This window comes from Peromyscus maniculatus, chromosome 13, assembly GCF_049852395.1.
Source record: "Peromyscus maniculatus bairdii isolate BWxNUB_F1_BW_parent chromosome 13, HU_Pman_BW_mat_3.1, whole genome shotgun sequence".
Taxonomy (NCBI): Eukaryota; Metazoa; Chordata; class Mammalia; order Rodentia; family Cricetidae; genus Peromyscus; species Peromyscus maniculatus.
Genome location: NC_134864.1, coordinates 22,120,331 through 22,137,420, shown reverse-complemented (window position 1 = coordinate 22,137,420; position 17,090 = coordinate 22,120,331). Strand labels below are relative to the sequence as shown.

At 40.4% G+C, this 17,090-nt stretch overlaps 1 protein-coding gene across 3 annotated transcripts in view; it reads right to left on the bottom strand.

The window, feature by feature from the left end:
* Man2a1 (mannosidase alpha class 2A member 1) overlaps positions 1-17,090 on the bottom strand; it is a 169,329-nt gene that overhangs the window by 45,533 nt on the left and 106,706 nt on the right. For 2 of the 3 annotated variants that reach the window (XM_042259707.2, XM_076549759.1), the window contains 5 exons: positions 15,218-15,292; positions 5,293-5,458; positions 3,627-3,845; positions 2,450-2,572; positions 194-308 (listed from right to left, as the gene is read on the bottom strand). In XM_042259707.2, the coding sequence (XP_042115641.1) occupies positions 194-308; positions 2,450-2,572; positions 3,627-3,845; positions 5,293-5,458; positions 15,218-15,292 (698 nt within the window). The remainder of the gene's footprint in view (positions 1-193; positions 309-2,449; positions 2,573-3,626; positions 3,846-5,292; positions 5,459-15,217; positions 15,293-17,090) is intronic. The other variant, XM_006991850.4, reaches the window with a different exon arrangement.

Genomic DNA, 17,090 nt, shown 5'->3' with positions numbered 1-17,090 from the left:
CCCCAGACCCTGCGACCTACCCATTACTTAATTTGTGAGTTACGCCATTAAATAAATATCCTTTTAACTACGTGGAGTGGCCAAAATAATTTCTCCAATAGAATACTGTATACATAATAAATAGATAAATTAAAAAAAAAAAAAAGAATCCACCACCAAGTCTCTGTGACTGACAGCTGTGCTGTGTGCTTACCTTGTATGTTGTATAGTCGGACTTTATGAATCACGTGTTCCAAGAAGCAGGTCACTTCTGAATAGAGCCTTCCACGTGTCACTCTGACAAGGGGTGGCCGTTGAGAAACATATGGCTGAAGAGGAAAGGACACGTTTAGCAAAAACACTTTGGTTTCTAAACTTTCCCAAAATGTTTTGACAAATCCACACAATTCAATATCCATAACTTGACATGAAAATCTTACAACTTATCAGAATACACAGGATATAAACAATGGACATAAGGTAAGATTTTTTTTCCTTACAAAAAATTATAAAGCCTGGATTTGTAAATGCTTACAATTTGATTGGCCTTAGAGAGAGAAAAATTAAATCAAGACAAAAAAGACTCTGAACCAATAACTATCCAGTGAAAACACTATGAAGTGAGGCACATCCAAAGAGCTTAGAAGTAAGATTCTCTGCCTCTTCTGGAAGAGGTACTAAAAGCTATTACTTACCTCCAAATTTTCGCTGGCTTGAACATAAACGAACAAACAATCTACCTTATGGTGGCCTATATATCTCTAAAAATCTAATCATGGTAGTGGGCAGCTTCTCTAAATTGTAGAAGAAAAGATGACTTTCTCAGAAGGTTAGTCAGTGGGCCACAAAGCGTTAAGGAGAATAACTCCTCTTGAGTAGGGAAACAGGAAGACACAGAGGCAATGGAAAAAGCATTGGAACAGGCGACGCTTTTGATAGGGCTAATTCTCGGAGCTTGGGAAAGGGACCGAAACATGGTGGAAATGAACTTCTGTGCAGTCTTTCCAGAGGCAAGAGAGTCAACAGGTTAAAAAAAAAAAAAAAAAAAAAAAAAAAAAAAGCAAAGCCGGGCGGTGGTGGCGCACGCCTTTAATCCCAGCACTCGGGAGGCAGAGGCAGGCAGATCTCTGTGAGTTCGAGGCCAGCCTGGGCTACCAAGTGAGTTCCAGGAAAGGCGCAAAGCTACACAGAGAAACCCTGTCTCGAAAAACCAAAAAAAACAAAAACAAAAAAAAAAAACACCTTAGAGATTTGCTTCCGACACTGACCCAAAATGTCTCTGCTCAGCTTCTCAGGAAATAGTCAGAACTGTATGTAAAGATGTTATAGAGAAAGCTACAAGGTCACTGTCATGAGGAAGTGGGACAAAGTGGATGTGCAGCATTAGGAGATTCTGAAACCCAAGAGCCAGTGTTAGGATTACACTTCCAAAGAGCCTGTCTCAGATTGAGTTAAGAATGAAAACCAAACTATATAAAGGCAATAAAACAATGCTGAAAATGGGGGTGTATGAATAATGCCCAAAATCAAAGATCAAAGACATGTCTAAATGTTGGCAGTGATTTTCATGGGGCTGCAGATTACCATTATTTCACAGTTTTTTTCATGTTAGCTACATTTTCAAAATGTGCCAGACTCTGTATGTATTGCTTTTATATTCAAAAGTAGAAAAAAAAACCCTGTTTATTAAATCCCAAAAGGAGAGACAGAAGTTATCCAGTGAACAATTTTTCCCACAGAGCTAGGCATTTTCTTTTTAAGAAATTTATTATGTATACAGTATTCTGCCTGCATGTATGCCTGCAGGCCATAATAGGGCACCAGATCTCATTACAGATGGTTGTGAGCCACCATGTGAGTGCTGGGAATTGAACTCAGAACCTCTGGAAGAGCAGCCATTGTTCTTAACCTCTGAGCCACCTCTCCAGCCCACTTTGTATCTCTACACTCACACTGTAACCCAGCAGTTCCTCAAATCACCTCCCTCAGAGCCAGGTCTAGATTTGCTTCCCTCATGGAGAACACTCATTCTTTGTGTCTTCCTAACTGAATTCCAGCTCTGACACATCTAACGTTCAAGCACAAACTACCAACCTTTAATAAGGATAAATATAATTCCACAGTCAAGAGCTGATCCACCTCCAATGATAAACTAGTGAGACATGCTAGTCTTTGCCCTTAGCACCCTCCTTCCCTCCCTCCCTCCCTCCCTCCCTCCCTCCCTCCCTCCCTCCCTCCCTCCCTCCCTTTCTTTCTTTTTTTCCCCCCTTCTTTTTTTGAGACAGGGTTTCTCTATGTATCTCTGGCTATCCTGGAACTCTTTCTGTAGACCAGGCTGGCCTCCAGCTCATAGAGATCCGCCTGCCTCTGCCTTCTGGGTGCTGGGATTAAGCGCGTGCACCACCACCACCCAGCAGCAAGCACTGTTCCAATAAACATGCCAATGCCCCATCTCTGTAGGGACACTCACCTGGCCCTGCCCATCAGGCAAGAAGAGATAGGCGCCACTTTTGTCTCTCTTGTTTGTGGTTCCATACCACAAAAACTGCACCTTTATTTCATGGTGTTTACCGTCCTCTTTCATTCTCACTTTCTAAGGATTAGAAAACGAAACAAAAACAAAACCAGCAATTCGTTACCAAAATGCCATCAGATTGAGTTAAGAATGAAAATCAAAATTCTATAAAGGCAGGAAGACGAAACTGAAAACGGAGACTGTGAATATGCTCAAAATAAAAGACACTAAAATCTACCAGGACAGGTTAAAAATGCTCGGGTCGGGTTAGGGAGATGGCTCAATGGTTAAGGGTACACTAGAGGACCTGGGTTTGGTTCCTAGCACCCATATGGCAGCTCACAACTGACTGTTACTCCAGTTCTTGGGTATCAGATGCCCACCTGACCGCCTCAGGCACCAGGTACCCAGATACACACACACACATATAAGGAGACAAATATACACATAATTTTTTTTTTAAATGCTCATGTATCTTGGAAGGCTAAAGTAGAAGGATTATATAAGATTAAGGTTAGCCTGGGCTTAATAATGAGTTCCAGGCAAGCCTGAGCTACAGAGTCTCACCCTGTCCCAGAAAAGAAAAAAGAGAGAGTGGTGTGGGACTAAAAATTGCTAAAGTAAGCGTCTAACATTTGAGATATTTGGCTGAGCATCAGAATTTTATAGTTAGCCTTGGTTTTAAACCCTTCAAATCGAACAAAAAGTTGCAGTATAGTTCAGCAAGGAACAAGGCGCTTAGACTCAAGCTCCACACACTTTCTATAGGAGACCTGCTTAACTGTAAATGCATGAGCCAGCTTAAAACATAATGAAAGTGAACCAAAAATGAGAATTAGTTTGAAGAAAACTCACTGGGCATTTTATTCAGTAGAGACACTCTGTTAACCTCCTTTCCAAAGTTTCCATAAGCACTTTGAACTATCACCACTTACCTAATGGATCAGTGGCACCTCTGCACACCACACTATGAGCGGCACACCCACAGAAGGTAGGCAGCAGCTCACCAATCCTGTCTCCCAGAGGGTCTGCTGCAGCCCTGGGTTAGAGTACTGCCCCATCTGCACAGTCATGGACACATGTAGTAAATACAATAACCTCTCTGTGGTTGTCACAACTTTTGAGAACATACCTCCATAAGCCCAGATCGGTCAAACCAGACTGCAAGGAAGGGGTTCTCTATAGTTATGGCATCCTTCCCATCTATCATGTTCTTCACGTGGAATATTCCATTTTCTGTTAGTACATCATTATACAGGACGTAATCAGCCATGTGTGAACTTGGACTCTGTGATTCTAAGATCTTATACACTTTCATTCCCAGTGGTGGTGTATGAGCCAGAAAGGAAACCTTTAAAGACAGGAGATGGGGTCATTATAGAGAAAAGTTATCTACCAAAGGGAAAACATTTATATATGTGGTAAAATATGACATACTATTATTGTATAAATGCTTTAGAAGCTTGGTCAGATTGCCCACACCGCAGCTCATCCAGGAATCTAGTCACCTCAGGTTGGGAGGCTTACCAAGGGCATTAGTGTTTTCATCCCTCCTATGAAATGATATGATCATTCTTCAAATGTGCCATAGTGTTCTGAACAGATACCTGGAGGCAGAAATTCTCCAGGAAGGTAAGGACTTAATGCAAACAATGGTTTCTTCCTAATTATCAGGAGTCCTTTTGTAATGCTGGATTTCAGGACATTAAAAAGATCAGTGTAGTTATATAAATATGGCACGATCAGTTCAGTCGGCACTAGACATCACAAGATGTCCTGGAGCTAGTGGACACAAGCAAGGCCTGGAGGAGGGACTGTGTGAGCTGGCCTGTCTTTGGAGAGCTGCTTCACTTTCGAGGTAGGCTGTCATTTCTGGCCTAGTGTGGACTCTACTTCCCATTTTATTTACAGGACAAGGATTATTCAAGCTGCACCAGCAATGGTGTTTGAAAAGCAGAAGTAACACCCTCTTAAGTTGCTAGCTTATCATCACATCTCTGCAAGGCCTTAAATCACCTCCAGACTCCAAATATGTAAACGTTTCTAGTGATATGGGCTTCATTTAAAAACTGCTTATCTAAGACACACACACACAGATACCTACACACACATATACACACACACAGATACCTACACCCTATACACACACACACATACACACACACACACACACACACACACGAGGACAATACAGAGATACCCACGTATACACAGACATACAGACAACACAGAGACACTCACATATACACACACAAATTTACACACACAGAGGCACACACTACACCACAGAGAGAGAGATATATTCACACACAGTCTCTATTGATTGAATTTCATAACTAAATCTCCAAAAAAGATATTTTAATAATCTTAGTTAAAAGTCTTCTCTCCCAGGACATATTAAGTCACCACTGCTACGAAAAATGACGACTAACCAACATTACTATTTAAAAATTGTGCCATTTATCTCAGGTCCATGTGTATAATTATCATGGAGTTACATACAAAAATTCCAAATTTTATTATTTATTACTTTAGAATCCAGTTAAAATATGCATACTTTAAAAGATATACACGCCCTACTAGTAAAATGTCACCTGCTAAAAATACTAATATTTTCCTTTAGTATCATTTGGCCACCCAGTTCCATCTTCTGGTGTTAGACGATCATTCCAATATGACAGCTCAATGGGCATGCTGTGGGCATTATGCAGGTACAAGCTATGGACCCTGGCCACACTCTTTCCCTTTTGTCCTTTTATCTTTTGTGGTGTCCTTTTAGTTCTCTGGCCACCGCATACCTCATAGGCTGTTTGTGAAATCGTTCTCGCGTTATTCCAGACTGCACTGACTTGGACCTCCACAGGCTTTCCGGAATCAGATAACACTTTCACAGTAGCGGAGTTCACACAGATGGACACCACTGCGTCCCGCTCTTGTTCAAAAGGGTTGTAGACCACGAGGTACCTGCAAAGATAGCTGCATTGATACTGCGATCTCAAAATACCTTCACTTCTCTAACACTCTTCCTAAGGCTTCAGTTCCCAGCCATAGAAAGTGCAGGGAGGTCTGGCATGGTGGCATATGCCTTTAATCCCAGCACCTAGAAGGCAGGTGGATTTGAGTCTGGGGCCAGCCTGGTTCCAAGGACAGTCAGGGCTACACAGAGAAACCCTGTCTCAAAAGCCAATCAACCAAACAACAACAGAAGAAAACACGGAGGGATGAACGAGAAGGATCATTCTGAGAGAATTCACCAAGAGTGGCATTTCCTCACAACAAATACCACACAGTACATGAGGCAAAATAGTCTACTGATGCGTCACATTAATGTGCATATTAAACATTTTCTATATCCCCAAATGACACGTAAGTATCATTTTAGTTAGCTAAAAGAATCAGTACTCGAATGTTCTGGTCTCTGGCTCATTGTATTGACTAAAAATAAAAATTAAAAAAATCGTAACTTGTCTATGCAATTTAGGCATAATTAACTTCAAATAAAAACCTGACACTCACTTTAGATCGGTGAAACAGAGTAGCCTGCATGATTATACATGCAAATCTCATAATGCACACATATATCTTATAGAGAGGTCCCTCATTGCTATGCTCAAGAAACTTGGCTCTGGGATAAAAACAAGTTGACTTACAGTAAATCTACTTATAGGAAGGGCCAAAATTTCATGATAAATACAATTGAGAAAGAAAAGATTTGATGGGGACTCAAACAAAGGAAAATTAAAACTATGAGAGTAACTTCCATTGACATCTGTAACAACATGCAACTCTTAAGCATGAACAAAACATGAACTGCTATTTTGGAGGAATCTTTAATAGGTTGCACAAGCTCACTGTGGCACAGCATGTTTAATTCTGCAGGGTGGTTTCAGACGTGGTGGTTTTACTATTTGTAAAAGATATCTAACGCCCTTCGTCCCCTTTCCCGTGGCTCTCTGGGTTCTCTGGCATTGAAATCGTTCTCCACTCAAGCACTCACATCTTTGGCTTTCCTCATCCTACCTCCCTCGGATGCTGCTGCAGGGTTGCAGACATGATGCACACCACCTCGTGACAGACCTTGGGAGATCTGCATGGCTTGTGATCTTACATTGCAGCTCATTTACACCATAGTGTCTCCAAATAAACCAACATTCCAAAAAGGACAGACGTTGATATTGTTCACTGATTCACTAGTGAATGTTTTTATGATCTAAAATATTTTACTTTCCTAGAAAATGTGTTAACTGCAGGAACGGCAACAAAACGTCAGATAATAATGACCTCCCCTTTAATACATAACATCTATAGTCACCGCCTCCCATTAACACATAACATCTAGAGTAGTCACCACCTCCCATTAACACATAACATCTAGAGTAGTCTCGAGATAACATCTATTTGTTCAACTACATCATACACATGTTTCCTATACATCTTCATTTCCATACACATCACAAGCCATTCACTAAGAAATAAAGTACCTAACAGAGCAAAATAAACGATACAGAAAGGAAAAAATGAAACAACGATGACAAAGCACAAAATTTATAAAGCATTTCACTTATAAACTGCTGAACAGGAGATGTATTTATGCCTTAAATATTACTCTGGGATATTACAGGTGACATAATCACAAGAATGCCTCTAGTCCTGTAGGCCGATGAGTTCACGCACCAGGACAGGGGGACCTAACTCACAGCCCTGTCTCCACTGATTCGCTGGAAGTCCACACACATGGACAAGAGCAGATGAAAGAAGCCACCGTCACAAACCTATTTACAAAGAGCACTAACCATCCTACCACTCATTAGAGCCCTGCCTTAGCCCAAGGAGCAATTTCCAAGGAAAGTCAGTGTGAGCCTGGAGAGGGGTCAGTGTGAGCCTGGAGAGGGGTCAGTGTGGAGTCTGGAGAGGGGTCAGTGTGAGTCTGGAGAGGGGTCAGTGTGGAGTCTGGAGAGGGGTCAGTGTGGAGTCTGGAGAGGGGTCAGTGTGAGCCTGGAGAAGGGTCAGTGTGAGCCTGGAGAGGGGTCAGTGTGGAGTCTGGAGAGGGGTCAGTGTGGAGTCTGGAGAGGGGTCAGTGTGAGCCTGGAGAAGGGTCAGTGTGGAATCTGGAGAGGAGTCATTATGGAGTCTGGAGAGGGGTCATTGTGGAGTCTGGAGAGGGGTCATTGTGAGCCTGGGGAGGGGTCAGTGTGGAGTCTGGAGATGGGTTAGTGTGAGCCTGGAGAGGGGTCAGTGTGGAGTCTGGAGAGGGGTCATTGTGGAGTCTGGAGAGGGGTCAGTGTGAGCCTGGAGAGGGGTCAGTGTGAGCCTGAAGAGGGGTCATTATGGAGGCTGGAGAGGGGTCAGTGTGGAGACTGGAGAGGGGTCAGTGTGAGCCTGGAGAGGGGTCAGTGTGGAGTCTGTAGAGGGGTCAGTCTGGAAAGGGGTCAGCGTGGAGTCTGGAGAGGGGTCATTATGGAGGCTGGAGAAGGGCATCCGACAGATTTATCAGACAAATTTGACAACCAATTTGAACCCTATTAACCTTATTGTCACAGATTTTGCTTTGCCTGGCTGTCCTCTGTCCCCAAACATCCTCAGACAATCACAGTGCCAGGATTTGGTGTCACCAGCAGGACTCTGTGAGACTCCAAAAGTGCACTGAGGGAGGATAGCTGAGGCCACACATTCCAGAGCACCCTAAGTGAAAATTTACGACTAAAATCCACAGTTTTGGAGGCTTCCAAAGCGAGAATGTGAAGGGCCGCACAGGCCTGGTGCAGCCCCAGTAACGGGAAGTACACTGAGCTTGGAGACCTGCTGGTCAGGACTCTGGACAGAGCGCTCATGAAGGATGTGATACAAAAGCTGAAGCCACAGATTAATATACACCCAGAACACTAATTCCTTCCCACAGAAAATCTGAAAAAAATAAATCACACTTAATTACAGTTTTAAGGGTATATTTGGTTTTGTACCTTATGAAATCACGTTATACAGTAAGCTGTAAACTAGGTTTTGTTTTGTTTCATTTAAGTAGATAATTAGTATTTGACCATAATGATGTTTCTACTGTATTGAATGATTATGTAATTATTGTGCCAAGAATCTATTAAAAAAACTAAATATGTAGAATATTAATGAGTAAAACGCAGGGGTAAGAAAATAATTTCTAACGTAATTAGAGATTCCCAGCATGCTGTCCAAGGACATGACAATACAAATTTGTCTGGCATACACCCCAACTCCTAGTTTACATTTTAAGTGGAATACAGAGAAAGCATAATCATGAAGTACAGTTTCTCATAAATAAGTAGACCCTCCAAATTAACTAAATTCCCTGGTTAGTGCCACATTTGGCGGTCAAGTAACTACCCAAGCGGTAATGCCAAACTCTCAGCAGGAGTTCTTTTCTTAAATATATATATATTCCTCTGAGAACTTTTTACACTCTACTTTTGGTAAGACCCTACCGCTGAAGACACCACATACCTGAGAACACAGATAAATCAAACTAGTACTGATGTGAAGTTCCTTCCCTCGTGGACAGCTCTCATAGTACGGGAAAGTGCTGTACAGGCTGCCGGAGGGGAAAGGAACCACCAGTCTCACAACAGTGAATGACCTGGCAAAGCACGCCACAGCTGTAACAGTGGCACAGATGTCACAGGAGGAGAGTAAGCATGAATTCCTCCAAGCCCTTGAGTATGACCGGCAAGTTTTAATATCATATCATCACTTACCTACTTATCGCCACAGTAACGCGAGTATTACTGATATTCTGGAAATGGGGAGGGTTTATTTCTCTTTTACATAATTCCTAACTGAATAGAGAACTTGCTTTATTAATAACCACTTTCCTCCAATTCTGTTCACATTCGCATTAGCTCCTTAGACATATCTGTCACCACGTCATTTCTGCCCCCCCCCCCCAAGTTCTCATTGTGACACCAGGGTTTCACAACTTGGTGTTATGGGCAATTATTTCAATTCTTTAGAAGAACAGCTCATCTCCTGAAGAAAAAGCACTCATTTGTTACCTGTCAATCAAATTACAAAACAGGAGAATAATGGATTTCAGCAAGGGGAAAAATAACGAAAGGCCACTCGAATGTTCGTGTCAATCTGAAGACTAATAGAGGAACAGAATCCCACTGCTGAAAAGTGCCTGTCCTTTGAAAACCCACTGAGAAGGAGAATATTCAGAGTTCCTTCACCCTTGGGCAGAGATAATTGGCATCCTGTTAAGAAGGACAAGAGCAGCCATCACTGAATCCTCTCTATGGCACAAGCCGAAGCAGGGCCCAGGAAGCCCTGTGTGGAGTACTTCTTATGTCTGGGACAGGTCCTCAGGACTGCGTGGAGCCCTGGAAGGCTCAGCATTTCATTGTTCTCACAAGGGAGGGTCTGCCAGATCAGGTATGTCACCAAGACCTACCCAGCTAAATGCACCATATCCTCTGAGCCATTTTCTTAACCACGCTGCTTGCAGCAAGTACATGCGGGCCATTTTGGCAGCTGAGCTTTCCGGTGGAGAGTCCCATACTGCCGAGCATATGCGAATACCTTTCTATTCAGCTGCCCTAAGCATGCTCACAGAGACTCTCTGCTCAGGAAACTTGGCATAAGCAAAAAGGGTTACAATTAAAATACACTACACCTGTAAAAGAAAACTTATAACAAAAATGGTAGAACAAAGAAAAAATCCCTTACAATCTGTATTAAGGGGTTCATCTTCTGACCTCACTGCATGCAGTAAGCCAAAACAGCATTTGAGGAAACATTTTAGAAACATTACTTATTTTTATGACTGTGTAAGGAAGATCAAAATAAAAAGTATTTTTCAAATCCTCTGTATGTGCAACTTAAAAACATTTTAGCAAATGCAAAGAAGGGTCTATGAAAAATAATTGTAACTTGTTATGTGTACCATAGTGCCTGGTAATGAGAAATGTTCAGTAGATACAGCTGATAAATGAATAATACAGAAAATTTTAAATTGTAGAATTTATCATTTATAAATAATTCCTAGTAGTGTGGGGCTTTATAATTTTATCAGTGCATTTCATTTTGATTACTTTTGTTCCTCAAAATATACAAAGGTAGGTAATCAAGTCCTTTGTAAGACAGGAAACTACAGAGGCACCCAAGGTCACAGAGAAAGTCAGGAGCAAAGCAAAGGCTGGAGCATATTCTGTGTGATTCTTAGCAGGGACAGCACATTGACAATTTCATTTCAAACAAGAATATATTCATCTTCTCCAAGTAACCTAATTAGTGAACCATAACCTAAAGAATGGAGTTCAGAATATGGAAATACATGGATTCATATGATAAGAAACATGGCAAATTCTAGATTTGAAGTCATTTTACATCCTACATCATTTCTATGAGAATAAAATGCTTACAATAACAGTTACTAGGAAAATAAAAATATTAAAAACAAAGGTGGTCTTTTGGAGATGTTAGATTTCAAAAGCCAAATTCCCATGACTCCTGGGACCTGGGAGTCAGAAACATGGAAGGCTAAATTCTCACCATGGCATTAGATGATTTCATTTCTCCAAGATGTAGTAAAATGAAGAGGTAAGAATCAGGGTTAAACTAGAATGCTTAGCAAACCACCTTGGTAACAGCTGCTACAAGCAGACCCTGGTACCACTCATTTCCCCCATCACCTACATCTTGGCCATAGTAGCCTATTCAAAGATGCTGGGATAGCATCACACTAGACAGATCAATGAGTGAGTCAATCAGCACAGCATACTGTATTGCTGCTACAAGTGTGTGTGTGTGTGTGTGTGTGTGTGTGTGTGTGTGTGTGTGTGTGTGTGTAAAACATACGTAAATCTAGATAAGAGAATGACAAATGGGTTCTCACTGACACAGAACCAAAGGTTCTGGTGATGGTAGTAGTGAGCAGATTGGGGTCCATGCACTAGCACAGAAGATGCACACAGGCAAGGTAACCACAAAGCTTACAACCAAAGTAGGAAGAAAGAAGAGAAGAAAGGACTCCTCTCGTATGTGTGGCTACGAGTGTGTGTACGTGAACACACAGTCCCTGACATGGAAATACCTACAGAAGAGAGGGAGGAAACACACACAAACTGATAACTTATTTCAATATCAGATCAGGCAAAAATAGCTATGTTCCTGTCACATGGAACATACACAGATTGAGGGTAGTTAGGGTGATTAATCAGAAGCAATCAATTAATTGTTTCATAACTTAATTTTTATACCAAACTGAGTAGACAGTACAGAAATTGACAAAATTTTACTGAGAGAAATAAAAGGAGAAAAAATCCAAAATAATGTAAACCCCTCCCAAATTAATTCATGAATCTTATTCAATGTACACAGTAAAATAACATCCTGATTCCTAGTGAGTTTTAAAAATTAGAGTGAGTCCTATAGAGTAAGAGTTGAAAAGCTAGATAAAAAAGAGATGAAATCCTTCTTCAGCCCCAATTCAGCACATTCCAGGTTACAGTGACGGCATCTAGCCAAGCATAATTCCAACACAATATCTAATACTCAATGCAAATTAGAAATCATCTCAAGAGACAAAGTCATGTGACCAAGCACTAAGAAAAAAAAAAAAAAAACGCCTCATGACCCAAATTTTGGTGCAAGCTGATAATTTTAACACATCTAAGAGTACATCCAAGAAAAAAAGAAAAACATGAAAAAGCCCTTGAGAAGGTAGAAAATGACAACAAAGAAATCAATGCATTACAGAAAAAAACAAGCACGATTCCACAGGGATAAATGTGGGAAATGCACACAACAGATACGCTGTACACTAGAGTGTGCCCAGCAGGAGCAAGGTCAACACTAAACATCCCCATGGAGTGTAGACAAAACAGAAAGGTAAATGGAAACCAACAGGAGCGTCACAGGAAATCACTGAAAAGAAAAGAGTCCAATCCCAGAAAGGAAATCCACACTTGACAAAACACAACTCTGTGTGCCCCAGACAGACAAGGCACATGACAGGTCATGCTGTCCTCTCAAATCCTCAACATTCTTCAAAGCAGCCCAAGAAATCAAGACCATAGGGTCAAATCAAACAAGCACAATTAAGCCCATCAGTGACACATTAGAGACGAAGGATTAATATCTAAAGTGATTAAGAACAATAATAAAACTGCCAACCTTGTCTTCAGTATTCAGAAAGAAATTCTTTAGCAAATTAAAGGATTGTTTTAGACAGAAACTGAGGGCTTTTTTTTTTTTTTTTTTTGTTACCACCAAACTTTTACTAAATGAAATACTAAATCCCTCAAGCAGAGGAAAAATAATCTCAGGGAAACATGGAATTGTAGAAAATTAAAAAGAAAAGCACAGCATAAAGGGAGGCTAGTATATAGGAAAACACAGGTGGAAATCTGTTATACAAAAGCCCTAACTCGAATTAGACCACACTAAATCCTCCATGCTTCTGCATGATAAGCACTAAAATCACAGTAAAATTATCTACAGCCATGAGTTGGGATGGAAAATGCAATTAAAGTGAATGCAATTAAATTCAAGCTCTAGGAGCGGGGGAGATTACCTCAGACTTAAACTGAGCCAATACTCCACACAAGGGCCCTCACAGGAGTGTGGACACAGGAAAAAGCAAGAGGGAAGTCAGGAGGAGGAAGACACTGAAAGGGGAAGACTGGGAGAAGAAAAGACAGGCTGGGGTTCTTCCCTCGGGCTGCCAGGAGCAATAAGTTAAAAATGAAGTCTAAAAGAAAAAGGACGTGGAGGAAATTTCCCAAAATACTGGCAAGAGCTATGTTCAAGAGGCAGTATTATAGCTGTTATTTTTAAAAAATAATTTCATCTTTCTTATGTAAAGTATTTATAAGTTGAGAATAAGAACAATCAGAAAAAAATGTACTTTGAGAATAGTTTTTCCCTTTCATTCTACTAATCCCTACTTTTAGAAATGCATTTAAGGAACAAAACAAAATGGATTAATAAACAAAAATATTCAAAGTTATATTATATATGTACAATCTAAATATTTTAAGTGCTACCCAAAGTATTATATTTCTTTTTTAAGTAGCATAATGGTTGAGACTGAGAGATGCAATTGGCAAATCAGATCATATTTATGGTTTACAGTATCAGTAACTTCAAAGTTCTTGAGAAAAAAATCAAAAACTAGAAAATGTTACACTATTAAGTACAAAAGGGTATTCTGGACTGTAAACAACAAACGAAGTTAAAAACTATATAAAATCTTAAAGAAAAACTAATTGATAATTGATCCTTCTAGGCTTCCACTGTCCCAGAACCAGTCCCAATGAGTATGAGGAGAAACAAACAACACCCAAAGCGACACTATCTCAAAGGCAAATGACCCACAGGTCCTTCCTTACATCGGCCAAGGCAGATACCGTCAACATTTTAAAATTCTACTTATGCTTTAATCTTTGAATACCCAATACTGGACCCCAATCACTGGAGACAGGCAGAGATGTGCAAGGTATTTCATAGTTCCAAGGACTCGAGGTTTCAAAATCTTTTTATTCCTAAAGCAGGATGTCAACATTTAACAGTGTTCTCATAAAAATCCCTCTAAAAGCTAAACAATAACAATCACACTTACTGTTCACAATTGATATTGAAGCTTATGCTTGCCAAAGGGAAAAACTAAAAATAATGGTTTCTGGAAGATTCTAGTTAAGTAATATGTAAGTATGTAAGTAAGTATGTCCTAAACTAAGAAGAAAAAAAAGTTTAACATTTAGGTATAGAAAATTACTAGCAATGAAAATTGTAGTCAATGCATCAAGTTATGAGTTCCCCGTGTATTTAGGAAAAATAACTTTGTGGACTAGACTTGGACAAAAAGACTACAAATTTATTATTCAGTAGAGAATCAAGTCCAAAGAGAAGACTTAAAAGAAAGGCAAGGGGCCATGTGCACAGTGATCAAAGCCAGTGCCACACGGCCTTTCAGAAGAACAGAAGCTCAAAGCTGACATCATCTTCGACATCCTTTGCATCTGCTTTATCTCTGCAAATTCAAGAGTCCTTGTTTAAATGACCCTCAGACATCAGGAATCACATGTTTTATATTTCTGCTACATCATCTTTATTGACTAGCAGTCAATAAATTCAAGCCTTAGGAGTATTTCTGTTAGTTTAACTACATAGTTTGGAAACAGCTAGGGTACTGCTTTTCATCCCATGGTACCAGCAGCATCAGTACCAACAGCAGCAGCTGAGCCTTTAGAGCAGGCGACCAGGAGGTACAGATCTCACCTGAATTAATCTACTTCTGCTTCACATCACCCCATGCCCCCTGAAAACCACGCCTCATTTAGATTTGGACAGAGCGATTTTGAACCCTGCTCAAGGACATGCCATCACTGAAAGGGCCGATCCAAGACTCAAACTCAATGAGGCAGCTTGGAGCAGGCCTTGCCGCCCTTGTCTCTCCAGGCAATGTTAAAGCACTCCGGGACCATGTCCCCACCACAGAGCCACCAACTACAGCCTCAGAATCCCGTAGCCCTTCCCATTCCTCTCTGAACAGCCGGTCAGGTTCTTCGTGTAACAACCCCACCTTTCAAGTGTAAGTCAGGGTGAAGAAGCCAGCCACTGTGTGACAAGGATCAGGCTACTCCTTGAAAACCTGCAATTCTTTGAGTAATTCCTACTCTCATAGGAGGTGGAAAGAGCTGCTGCTGCTTGCTACCACGCTGTGATGCTGAGGATGCCCGGAGAGTTCTTTACCTGGGGTATGCGGTGTTAGACAGATGACGCTGTTTTCCAGAGCTCAGCTTGCCTGCTCTGCTCCAAAATGTCTTCCTGGTGTGTTTCAGCAGACAAAGAAAACCAAATGTGACCTGGAGAGTCCTGTAAAACTCTGTTTCCACCCCACCGATCCCAACACATGCAGCAAATGAGACTTGTGAGTAACCAGCAACAGGAAAATCAGCCCCCAGTGACACAAAAACAGAGTATAAGAAATGTCATCACAGTTTGTAACAACAAAGGTGACTCCGAACAACAGTGTATTAACCCTCGGCAGTGCGCGTTCAAACTTCAGGGTTTCTGCACATCACAAAAATCATTTCCAAAATGATAAATGCAGGCAAAGTAGAACCACAATGGGATCTTGAAAATTTCATGAATAAAAATAGACTAAGGATTCTTACACTTTAGCCAGGGCACAATAGAAAAAGAAAGTCAATTAAAGGATAAATATTCCTTTTAAGTATTGCAAATCTTTTGATACTAAGTCAATTAAAAAGAAAACAGACAGAAAATTTGTATTTAATTTAGCTGATCCCAGGAGTCTTGTCACCAATCAAGTTGCTTTTACTCTAAAGAGTTTTGTCTAAAACAAAAATACCATCTGTTTCACCTAAAACATTAAGATGTTCTATTTTCTTGTCAATTCAGAATCACATCTGTAGTCATTTCCAGAAATGACAGCAAAAGACATTATATTTATGGGTGACTGCATAAGAAATGATTTTCAGTCAAAACGTAATTTTCATCTACTGGAAGGAAATTTCATTTATCTGAAGAACATACAGTACATAAACAGAATGATTTTCACAATAAAAATCATAACAGTTAACACGGCAAGACAAAATTGTGCAGCGGTTAAACACAGAGTTCATATTCACTTTGTGTATCACTGCTGATGAGTGAAATCTAGCATCTACAAAGTTGCCAGGTGAACAGAGGAGAAAACAATGCTTATGGGCACTGTCTGTTTTCCTGTTAGTGAGCCATCCTACAGTGTTAAAAATGGAAAAACTACTAAACACCATCCACTTTTGCATATCAAAAACACTGCTAGAAACCACAATGGTCCTAGAAAAGAATCCTCCCTGTGCTCGCCAATGACCTGTTTGAGGGAAATACAAAACACTAAAGAGACGTCTCTCGCAGCGCACACGCACACACACGGTGTCACAGCCGAGGAGGAACATACTCTTTAGAAAGAGACACACTTTAGAAAGACTGTTCCAGTTACTCAGTTGGCTCTGAGCATGTATAAGAACCTACAGCAAATATAAAACCCACGAATGTCTTCCTAAGTGGCCCAATTCCATACATAATATTCTTGCCTAAAATAAATAAATAAATAAATAAATAAATAAATAAATAAATAAATAAATAAATAAATAAATAAATAATAAAACAGAGTAAGGCTACTCTCCAATTGGGAAAATTCAGTACAGCAGAAATAGAAGTGCTAATAATTTAAAGCACTGACTGACAGACAGACAGACCAAAATCAGTACCAGCAACCTCTGACACTACCTGACTTCCTTAGAGTCTTTCTTAGGTCCTGTGCAGTTACAAACTTCTAAGCATCCTAAAAAATAGAAATTGCTACACTCTTTGCTGGATTGTGTGGTATTTATGCTCATTCTGACTTCATATCATGAAGGATCAGAATACTTCATCATAATTCTACATATCCAGGTACATATTTTCCCTCCATTTCCTCACCCCACTGCTTACAGGTATTAATGGGAAGTTGCACAGTGCTGTGAGTTCCAACAATCACTTTAATTTCATCAGACCAACCACATAACTAAAATATATGTGTACAAACTTAATCAATTATACAATAATCCGATAATAA